Genomic DNA, 12,139 nt, shown 5'->3' with positions numbered 1-12,139 from the left:
GGAATAACCGTTTTATAAAAGATATAAACCCTGTGAAGCCGTGGTTTACAGTGAATTTATAACCGCTAACTCTGCTTCGCATCATACCTAACAACACCCCTTAGCGGTTATAAATTCACTGTAATCCACGGCTTCTTGGGGCTTATTGCTTTAGTTTGCACCGTGAATCCCAGTCGCCAGCTGTCAATCAACTCCCTACTACAGTTAAAAGCATTATTAAACTATGAAATAATTAGCCAAACGATTCAGCTCTTGTTAAGACAGACCAAACCGTGTCCATCGCAACATCACAGTTTGAATGGCTACAAATAAATAACAGTGGTTTAAAAAAAAAAAGTTTACAGTTATTTACAATAAAGTGAGATCAAGTCAGGATCTCCTCTTCAACAAACCCGATACATCATTAGTGTCTCATATGACGTTTACATAAGAAAAGAGGAACAAGATTATCATAAAAATATGTGCTATTGTCTTGGCTCTGGTTGGGAATCTGGTCGATTTCTTCAGGTCACTGCCTAGAATTTCCCATGTCTTTAAATGAGAGCGAGCCTTTGTTACAATTACACAGCATTAAATAATCAAAGAAAGCCACTGTGTCTTTCTTATAGTACCTAACTGATGACAGTGCAGTCTAAATATGTCCACTGATGATACAGAGAGGCTGAGGTAAAATATGCACAAACACAGCATTTTAAATCAAAAAAAGGTAAGTCAGTATGATTTCTCCAGTGTACAGGTGAATGACAACTGCCATCAAAAAGCAAGAGAGTGATGCATTTCACCAGTTTCACCACCATCCAGGCTCACTGCCATATGTAAGCATGATGCATTTTGATTGTTTCAGAACAAATCTAAGACACTTTGCTAGCTAAGGCAGAAAATAAAAGTCTTTCTCTCACACATTTGCTTCACACTCTCAGGGCAGATCTCACAAAACCGGTCAAGCACATTAATCTACATTGTAAAAAATGACCGTGAATTTAACGGTAAAAGACTGTAAAAATGCTACAGTAAAAACCTGTTAAATGGTTAACGCTAAATTCCCCTACTATATACGGTGAAAAACTGTATTGGACATTACATGTATTGGAAATTAATGTTACGGTAGTATACCATTTTTGGAAGTGAAAAAGACCGTATAATTTACAGTGAATAACCGTAAATTGACATTCCCAGAATTCCCTGCGTTATATTTCACATTTGATGTTTTTTTGTTGAAATAATAGTTTCTTCTTAGTTTTTTCTTATCAGTTTTGTATATTAGGGTTGTGTGTTACTCCTAATGTTGTTAAATGAATGTCTATTGCATTATTTCAGTTTCATGTGTGTTACCATGATGGTGTTTAGTGTTTGTGTGAATGACACGGTGCACCTTCTATATATGTTATTATCTAAAAGCTGCTTGTGATGAGCTTTGGTTCATCATGTGACTTTCTCATCACCACCTGCACTGTGCACCTTCTATATATGTTATTATTTAAAAGCTGCTTGTGATGGGCTCTGGTTCATCATGTGACTTTCTCATCACCTCCTGCAGTTGAGTACTTCAGTAGGTCGGTATATTAACATTATATCAGTTAATAGAATTACGGTATTTAACTGTAAATTTAATTTAAAACCGTAAAACCTAAAACGGTGCTACCGTGTTTTTGTTTTTTTACAGTGTACTACAAAATTTTACCCAAAAATCAATAGAAAAAAAGAGATTATCATTCAAACTTTATGCAAGCATTGTGACAAATGTATGTATGGGGGGGGGGGCTTAAATTCTGACTTGGACATGTTTTTTGTGAGATTTGCCCTCTATTTCATGATTATCCATCTGAAATATCTGGTTCATCCCAAATCATTTGTGTGAATACCCAGATCGCAAAGATGACTGTCAAAAATAAAGATGGATATGATAGTGATCATATTTTTCCAAGCATAACATTCAATATCAGTGTAATCTGGTTTTAGATTTCCTGGCTAAAGTACAAAAGTGAGCGGCGACATTCATTTCTGCTGTTTGAAGAAGAAAAACCTGAGTTAGTTCTGAAAGCAGCTTTCTGATTGGTGCTTGTGTTCCCCTGAAAACCTTCCCCGACTAATCAGAGCTGTCGGGAGGGAAGGGGGTGTGGCTCATGTCCTCTTCTTCTCCTGTAGTGGAGGCTGTTGATTTTCCCTGAGATCCCGGGGACAACTGCTGTGCTTTGATTGGACAGTTGGCCACCATGTGGGTGATGCTTTGGCAAAAATGGCACTTTTTCGGCTGAGGTGGCAGCTGGCATTCTTTGGCGTGATGATTCGGCCCTCCACAGTTGAAGCATCTGCAAATAGTGCAGGAAAACAAATGTGTTATTTGCAGGAAAGACCACTAGAGGGCGTAAAATAATGTTGGATTCACATATGCACCATGTACTAAGAGGAGTTTAGTACAATGCATAAATGTCACTAAAAGTCACCATTTTGAGTTAGTGATTCATTTAAATGAAAGCTTCCGGTGCATTTAAGCCCATCCGCTCTCTATATTGTGGGGGCCGGAGGAAGGAGGTGTGGTGTAGAGGAGGTGGGGCATCTCTTTGGCTCTTTGTTTCAATATGTTGCGTGACCTTTGCACTTTGATCCCTGCTGCCCACCCCCACCCCACTCACACACATCACACCTCAGGGTTGCCATGGCTGCAGTCACCTCTGACCTTTCTCAGGCACCTACATCTGTTATTAATTAAATGGACAGGATCTGATCCTCCGTCAGGAGACACAGATCCAGAGAGATGAAATAGCAATGACAAACAGCAGGAGAAAGTATGTTATGCTAGCACACGTTGAATTTGTGGTCTCTCACAGAACTGAAAAAATGCACTACTGCAAAACCAATCACCGTCATTCAAGCACAATTGCGAAAGCTGCACTCGCTTTGATCCGGATCCACACTCAGCCAACCAGCGTGATTAGACGCAGCGGAGGACGGTGCTTATCGATAACCTGCAACTCTGCCGTTGGGGGGCGGGTGACTCTCTGTGAGCCTAAATTCTGAGCTATGAGATTTTAAACAACCTATTTATCCAGCAGGTCAAGTCGCCAACACACAGGGTGGGGGAAGGAAATGCTCTCCGTTTGGTCAGAACCGGAGATATTGTGTCAAAACAACATCTCAGAACATCTCAATGTTTTTGCAGAAGAATCACAAGAAACAATGAACATGTCCTGGTTATATTTTACCCTATAATCTTCAAGAAATAAGTTAAAAAAACAAAAATGTTTTCAAAGTGATCTATAGCTATATCTATCTATCTATCTATAACGACACTCACCGATCTCCTTTTGAACGGCGTTTTTGGGCACCCTTGGGTTTCTTCTCGCTGCCCACGCATGGCGCCCCGCCTGGCCCCGTCACCCATAAGGACTCCAGACCCTTAGAGGATCTTTTGAAGGTGAACTCCACTGCTTCTCCTTCCTTCAGACTGCGGAAGCCCTCCATATGAAGCTTGCTCTGCAGAGATGGGGTAGATGTGATGTGCTTTAGAGGCTTGGATCATATTTATGCTGTGATTTATGTATAAGTAATTACTTGTAGGGCTATAAATGTTTTCATGATTACCAGCCCATTTCTCCTGCCATTAGACATGAAGTTTTTTTTAAATGTTTAATATTTATGTAGGTAAATTTCTAGTCATGCAAATATGCAGTTGGTAAATATCTTTTTAGGCCATGTATGACATATGTAATAATTATGAATACTCATGTATGGTGATAAATAAATAAATACATACATAATAAATTAATTAATTACAAATAATAAGAATAATAAATTAAAAATTAGTAAAAAAATAAAATTAAAATACATAAAATAAAAAATAAATAATAATAATAATAACAACAATAATTATAAATTAAAAGTAAAAAAATAAATAAAAATAAAATAAAAAACTAAATAATAATAATAATAATAAATTAAGTAAAAAAATGTATAAAAATAAAATAAAAAACTAAATAATAATAATAATAATAAACTAAAAGTAAAAAAATAATAATAATAATAAATTAAAAATAAGTAAAAAAATAAATAAAAAGAAAATAAAAAGAAAGAAAGAAAGAAAGATAAGAGAAAGAAAAAAGAAAAGAGAAAGAAAAAAAGAAAAGAAAAGAAAAAAGAAAAGAAGAAAAGAAAAGAAAAAAGAAAAGAAACAAAAGAAAAAAAAAGAACTGCTATATTTCTTGTACCATTGCAAAATGTAAACTATATTAGAGCTCAGCTTTAATCTGATAAATGCGACTACAAGGCATATACATATTAAGATATTCTAAACATTAACATTGTGATTTTAAAGCAGCTTTGAAACCATTTGTATTGTTAAAAAGAGCTATACAAAATTGGACTTGAATATATTGTAAATATTTAATATGCAGTTAAAAAAAATATATATATATATTTACAATATATTCATCAAATATTTACATAGTGCTTTTCACAGTACAAATAGTTTCAAATGTTGTATTTGAGTGCAATAAAATGCAATTACTACTTCAGATTCAGCACACCATAGATGTACACGGCACATTTTCACTTTGTGCCATCTACACAGAAATACATTTGATCAAGTCACGTTTTGTCAAAACACTTTAACATTATCATTTGTCCGGGAGGTTTGCGGTCCTGAAAGAAATGTGAAAATGGCATCTTCCCTGCCCCCAATACCGTGGCTACATTGCCTTTGAAACCGCCTCGTCACTTAACACTCAGATGTCTCTACCAATTAACTTTGAATACTTGCATCATCAATGGCTGCTTCTGAAACTGAAGGCTCAAGCTAGCAGCCTACACAGGCAAAATCTTGCAAGATATCTTACGCAGTATACATGCTGCGTTCAAAATCCAACCAGACAATGGCATCTTAGCTGACATGATGTTACTCAACACTATATTCAGCTGTACCAATGTAACAGCCTCCCATCACATTCAGGGTGCATTACTTACTATACATCGAGATCACATCAGACCAATTTAGCAGCTAACAGATACGCTGGGGGCCCAAAATGTTTGCCTTTATCACAGTTGGTAAATCCAGCCCTGATCGCACATTTTGTACTTGCACGGTTTCTCATGAAAAAGCATTGAAAGTGTGGCTATTGGCATGAATGGGACGGGCAGATGAGCTTCCCCAAAATAACTCCATCTGGTTAAATCTCAGCCAGTTTGCAGTGGGAAAAGGTGGGGGAAGCTCACATTCCTGAGATACTTGCTCTATAGGCACGTGGAAATAGGGCTTGAGAAAGGATCTACCTTTAAAAACAACCTTCCGCTTGTACTCTTAACAAACAACCGCTTGGAGACCAAAAACCTGACTAGTTAGTGTATTTGTGAGATCATGCATCAAGTTGACTCCAGCCTTGGTGTTTAGAGAACTATCTGCTTTGGCGGTGGTGATGGTCTGTTACCTTAAAACCTGCCCTTGTAATAAAACTGCTTATCTTCTCGCCAGGACATTCCTTGGGATAATGTTTTTAGTCTTTTACACATTAAACTCTTAATGGCCTGTAATAAATTCCACACATTCTCTCGGAGCAAAACACTGGACTGCTTTTCTTGTTTAATGAAGTGAAAGAGATTAAACCATCTTTCTCGCAGTCGTTCAAAACCGTATGCATTTCATTCTTCTGCATTAAAAAAAAAAAGATGATATTTTGAAGAACACTGTGGCACAAACAACACTGAACAGCACTGAATTTCATTGTATGATTTTTTTACAAAAAAAATACACTTGTGTAGCATCGACGAAAGCAAGTCATACAGTTAAAACATATTTGATTTGTATTATGGCTAACTGCTTCAGTAAAATAACAGCAGCTCAGGCTCACTGCGAATACATGCCTGTGGAAACATTTCTGCAAAATGATATTGCATTACTTCTTGCATGTTCGGTGACAATTTCAAAGTAAAACTCGAAAATGCGTCACTTAAAATGCATCGAGGTTTATCTGAAACAAATAAACGGGAAACTGACAAGGTTTTATTACAGTACATTGGTTGTTGTATGTATTGCAGCTGTTTGAAAATTAAATGTCAGGAGTACAGCACTCTAATATTAATGCTCTATCTGGTTTGAAAACAATGTATCACCTACACTAAACATAACTGATAGTATTAACAAAAGCAAACATGCGACTAAAACGCATTTGCTGAAGCAACCATGCGATTTTAGCTTGTTTCTACAAGCCTTTGAGCTCTTTAATCGTGACTGGTTTCACAGGATTCACACTAGAGCGCACAGAGTCCACATCACAAGTGCAATGCTGTACCAGATGCGCTACCGAGCAAGTTTACATTTTTGACATTGTCGGCCCATTTCAGGCTCCACAAGGAAAACAGCTTATAAATCATAGTCCATTTAGTAAAAACTTACTTTTTTAAATTAAAACGTTTGAAAATTAAACAAATTGTATAATCATTATGTAAAGTTAGCTGAATGAATGAATGAACGGCTGAATGAATGACTGAATGAACGACTGAACGGCTGAATGAATGAATGGCTGAATGAATGAATGGCTGAATGAATGAATGGCTGAATGAATGAATGAACGGCTGAATGGCTGGCTGGCTGAATGAATGAATGAATGGCTGGCTGAATGGCTGAATGAATGAATGGCTGAATGGCTGAACGGCTGAATGAATGAATGGCTGGCTGGCTGGCTGGCTGGCTGGCTGGCTGGCTGAATGAATGAATGGCTGGCTGAATGAATGAATGGATGAATGAATGACACTTCACCACACCATCCCCCCTGGTTTTTATTATTATTTACAATTTGACTACTGGTCATATGAATGGCTGGCTGAATGAATGAATGGCTGGCTGAATGGCTGAATGAATGAATGGCTGGCTGGCTGAATGAATGAATGAATGGCTGGCTGAATGAATGAATGGCTGAATGATGAATGAATGGATGGCTGGATGAATGAATGAATGAATGGCTGGCTGAATGAATGAATGGCTGAATGGCTGAATGAATGAATGGCTGGCTGAATGAATGAATGGCTGGCTGAATGGCTGAATGAATGAATGAATGAATGAATGAATGGCTGGCTGAATGAATGAATGGCTGAATGAATGAATGAATGAATGGCTGAATGGCTGAATGAATGAATCTTCACCACACCATCCCCCCTGACAATTTGACTACTGGTCATAACATAGTATTCTGCTATACTGGTATATTTTTTTTGAGTTTTCCAAAAATATAGTGAGAGGCACATTTTCCCATTGAGCCCATGGTGAAAAATAGCTTGACTGCCTTTAAAATGTAGGTGCTAAGAGGCTGATCATTTCAAACACTGCTAGCTACACCAGGTGGTCCGCGCTTCGGCTCTCACGCGACGTCAGGTTTAACTGACACCCATCTCTCAGAGCCTCCCAACCCCCGCCAAGGCTTCCTGAAACCATCCGTAGCTCCATCCTTCTCTACCACTCGCCCTCCTCTTTTACTACAGAGTTTTTTTATGAATGAGTTCAGCGAACAACCCCCTCCCCCCAAATACTCCCTCCCTTCCTCCAATCTCTTGATCTCCACTCCCAACATTCTCCCTCAGCAGGTCTTTCAACTATTCTTCACCATTAATTATGAAATCTCTCTCCACCCGCCTCGCTTTTTGGTCATCTCTGCACACAAACACCATTCATTCAGTGGTTCTCTAGTCTGAGGAAGGCAGGATTTCCTCCTGTGGGTTTGAAAATGACCTCTTGGTTATCAAAACCACACAACCTAAGAACATCGAGAAATCTTCCTCCAAACAACCAAGCTCAAATTCACACTGCGCAGTACTACAAATGTCGTCCTAAAGGGTTAATACACATTTAAATATGGAACACATCTTAAAGGGATAGCTGACCCCAAAATGAAAATCCTGTCATTTGTGCATGCTCTTGTCGTTACGGTCAATTTGTGCTGAATGCATGCACTGATTTATACGATCCGTCAAACCGATTAATCGGATGATATCTAGCCGATCCGAGACGAGACCGATAACTATACCCATTTGGCTGATTTACGAACAGTGCTGGGGAAAGCATTACAATATTGCATTACTCCCTAAAAAAGTTACTAATTACTTAGTTATTTTCTGGAAAGTAACGCGCTACATTCATTTTGCGCTACTTTTTAAATCTGGGCTGGGCTTGCTGGTTTATAATATTAATATTAAATAAATTTTTCTACATTGCTCAAAATATCTTCTTTTGTTTTCAGCAGCAGAACGAAAGTCATACAGGTTTGGAAGGACTATCCCTTTACCACACAGCCATGCGACGCTGACCTTCCCATCTCAGTTTTACATCCTAACGTGCAGTCAATGAGACAAAGACAATGTGTGCTAAGCTCCAACACCCTCCGTTCATCCTCCCAGAGAGCCACCAAAGACCTCTTACTTGGAGAGAGACGGAGAGATCACTGGACACTGTGTATGGCTGCCTGCCCGTAAGATGCTCTAATCTCTGTTATATATCACTGCAGAACAAATCTGAGTGATTTTGAGTTGAATGGTCATAGAGGTTTTACTTTCGAGCTTTTTGTCTTCATTTATAAGGTGCAGACAGTAGTCAGAGTTAAAGAGCAGACAAGGAACAAGGACATGCTGAGACCGCACTTGAACCTGTGAGCATGTGTACAACCCACGGAACCACGGTTCAAACATGAAATAACATCATTTGGGGCAGTTTGATCTACAGGAGAGCACCCGAATCTACACACACTAACAATGAAGCAATCATTTTCAATTTGCCTACTATTTCAGGCCTGCATTTAAAATTGAATACAACCTAATAGAGTAAATAAAGGTGAAGTGGGACCACTTTTAAAATGTACGTTTTTTTTCCCTTTAATATTTTATTCATTGTCCCTCTGTACAGTGTAGAAATAAAAAAAAAATTGGCATATTTTAAAACAACAACTTATAATATAACAGAGTGCCCACTTTCTATTTAAAATTGAAAGGGGAAAACCCCTTAAAATTAAAACCGCATGAACTGGCATCCCATACAATGTTCAGAATAATAGTCATTTGTTTATTTGCAGGAATATTAAATAAACAATTAAAGCAGACGAATCTCAGCTTTCTGGTCTCTTCAGTTCAATTTAGTCCAATACATACATTCTACATTTATAAAGACCACCGGAAATGTGGACATTTCAAAAGAACCAAATAGATTAAATCTGGAAATCATTCAAAAATAAAACCACTGGACAATATATGCGTGTTAAATAACTAAATAAAGGTCCCAGTTATAAGCAAAACAAGAGCTTCACAACCTGGTGTCAAAAAAAAGAAGCTTTTGCAATTCTAAGAAATTGTCCCAGACCTCTAGAAATAAATAAATACATAAATGAATAAAACCATCTACACACAAACCAACACAGGATCTGAAGATCACCATAAAACCCTATAGGCTACAGCCTAAAAATGGATGTAGAAAAAAAAAAGAGGTTTCGACTGAAGAAGAATTCAGGTTTTGATTTAGCCTCTATCTAATATTCAGGCATACACATTTTATTTTGTAACTGTAAATATTCTGAAGACTTTTGGAAGCAGGTGTCTATGTTGGTTTTTGATGCATTTTATAAAATAATTAAAATAGATGAATCTATGATTCTTTTTTTGAACTGTAATACTGGATCAGATGTAGTTGATAATGCTTTAAAGGTGCTAATTCTTCTTGGGAAGGTCCATGTACATAAAGCAAAAATAATGTCTATTACTCCCTCTTTTAAGTTTTTCTGTAAAGAACTTAAAATATTTTATGACTCATTGATTTCAATCACTGGGAACAATAAATGTATACAAACGTCTCTCACATTAAAACATTTTATTTGTCAAATTTAATGTTTTAACCTCCATGATGTATATCATTGTGTTCTGTTTGACGTTAAGTATCTCTGTATGTTTGTTTTTGAAAGAGAAAAAATATATATAATAAAAAAAATTATATCCAGGCAATATTCGTGCATTAACACCGAACACTAAATTATAGCTTTATAAAAGGTAGAAAATAATTATAAATGCAGCCTACCAATACCGTAAATATTTAATTTAGCACAGACCTTACAGGTCCGCTCCATTAAAGCGACAGCATTCATTTGCTCTCACCTGATGGGCGAACACATCCACGGGTGAGTCCAGACAGATGCCCTCCCGGTGGGTCATGGACAGAAAGCCGAAGCCCATCCGTTTTTGATGCATTTTATAAAATAATTAAAATAGATGAATCTATGATTCTTTTTTTGAACTGTAATACTGGATCAGATGTAGTTGATAACGCTTTAAAGGTGCTAATTCTTCTTGGGAAGGTCCATGTACATAAAAGAGGGAGTAATAGACATTATTTTTGCTTTAAGTTTTTCTGTAAAGAACTTAAAATATTTTATGACTCATTGATTTCATTATTGTGTTCTGTTTGACATTAAGTATCTCTGTATGTTTGTTTTTGAAAGAGAAAAAATATATATAATAAAAAAAATTATATCCAGGCAATATTCGTGCATTAACACCGAACACTAAATTATAGCTTTATAAAAGGTAGAAAATAATTATAAATGCAGCCTACCAATACCGTAAATATTTAATTTAGCACAGAGGAAGGCCTTACAGGTCCGCTCCATTAAAGCGACAGCATTCATTTGCTCTCACCTGATGGGCGAACACATCCACGGGTGAGTCCAGACAGATGCCCTCCCGGTGGGTCATGGACAGAAAGCCGAAGCCCATCCGCACGTTGAACCATTTGCAGAAGCCACTTCCACGGACCGAGCTCGAGTCCTCCTCGGAGCTCGCGGCTTCCTCCTCCTCGGTCTTTGCACAGCCACCTTGATGAATCACAAAAACGAGAAAATCACAACTAACCTTACAAACAAAAATATCACGCTATCGAAAGTGGACGAAAAAAATCAACCCGAGGGCTCTTACATGTACTGAATTAATCGCGCTTGGCGAGAAAATGCCAGAAGCTACGTGCAAAACACGCGTGAACGGATTTTCTCTTTCAAACATGTGTTTTCTCTTTGTTCAGCACTTATTTCACACTGTCCAAATGCATACTTTTATAATCCAAAATAAAACGTTTGTTTACATAAAAAAAACCGCAATTAAACGCACAGTCCGTCCATAGGCTGTTCAACAGGTAACTTGGAAAATGTCTCGGTTCATTTCTTCGCTGATTTTGTAGACAGCAATGAAAGTCGAAACTCTAGAATTCCATTTCCCTCAAGAAGTGTCTTACAATCATCAATAAATCAAAATAGGGAATATTGTAGTCAAAGCATGCAGCTACTTTTCCATTATGTGAATCATCAGTGATATCAACACGTTGAAAAGAGATTATCAAAGGACTTTTTTTTCTTTAAAAAAGCACTATTTTAGCATTAAATTACACACAATTTAAAAAAGTTGATTTATCAGTGCGCGCTCAGATAAGCACAAATGCGCACCCGCTCACCTGTGTAATATTGCTCATAGACTGAGCCCATCTCACCCATCTCGCCCATCAACCTCCAGATAAATCCCAAGTAGTACTGAAAAAGCCTCAGACTTTCAAAACTCCGAGTAAAACGCCAGAAGGAACGAACAAACAAAAGATTCGGGGTACATTTTAGCGGTAACGACGCGACAATTCCAGGGCTTCTGGGAAGAGCTCTTTGTAAAGATCCCCAAATCTGAAAGACAATGCAGGAGATCCGTCCCACCCCCCTCGTCTTTATCCCCCTCTCTCTTCACTGACCCCCCACTGGAAGATCACCCACGACCTCACCTTCAGCCATGTCTCCAGGATGTCTTCAACCTCTTCTTGCTTCACACCGCAAACATAGATCATTGATTGGGGCCCCAAACAGCATAAACCAGTGGCCAGTGTTTATCGGGTCACTGTAGCATCCCCTCAGCTTTAGGTCAAGTCTACGTGATGCTCAACTTCACTGAGCTGATGAACTGCACGTTTCTGCGACCACAGGGTCCAAAGTCGCCAATGGGCCAATCGCAGATGGAGAATGTAAGGTTGGGGAATAGGAAGTGCCCTCCCCTCTTAAACCCCGCTGACACACACACACACACACACACACACACAGCGATAAAAGCCTGACCACTTTCTTCAAAACAAAACATTGATTTGTTGCAATCG

General features: G+C 38.0%; 1 protein-coding gene across 1 annotated transcript; it reads right to left on the bottom strand.

The window, feature by feature from the left end:
* Positions 1–1,991: 1,991 nt before the first annotated feature.
* lin28ab (lin-28 homolog Ab) lies at positions 1,992–11,865 on the bottom strand. Its single transcript, XM_016286499.1, has 4 exons — positions 11,774–11,865; positions 10,657–10,832; positions 3,296–3,474; positions 1,992–2,309 (listed from the first exon to the last, which is right to left on the bottom strand). The coding sequence occupies exons 1-4, from the start codon at positions 11,781–11,783 to the stop codon at positions 2,087–2,089; spliced, it is 588 nt and encodes a 195-aa protein (XP_016141985.1). The 5' UTR covers positions 11,784–11,865; the 3' UTR covers positions 1,992–2,086.
* Positions 11,866–12,139: the final 274 nt, after the last annotated feature.

This window comes from Sinocyclocheilus grahami, unplaced genomic scaffold (assembly GCF_001515645.1).
Source record: "Sinocyclocheilus grahami isolate Dianchi unplaced genomic scaffold, SAMN03320097.WGS_v1.1 scaffold210.1, whole genome shotgun sequence".
Classification (NCBI taxonomy): domain Eukaryota; kingdom Metazoa; phylum Chordata; class Actinopteri; order Cypriniformes; family Cyprinidae; genus Sinocyclocheilus; species Sinocyclocheilus grahami.
This window is presented reverse-complemented; position numbering and strand designations above follow the sequence as displayed.

Bases quoted from the DNA above. Each gene is read 5' to 3' on its own strand.
- lin28ab (XM_016286499.1), bottom strand. The intron at 3,475-10,656 runs GTGAGAGCAAAT...CCATCTCTGCAG, and splicing joins TGGATGTGTTCGCCCATCAG to AGCAAGCTTCATATGGAGGG. The intron at 2,310-3,295 runs GTGAGTGTCGTT...CACTATTTGCAG, and splicing joins CGCCGTTCAAAAGGAGATCG to ATGCTTCAACTGTGGAGGGC.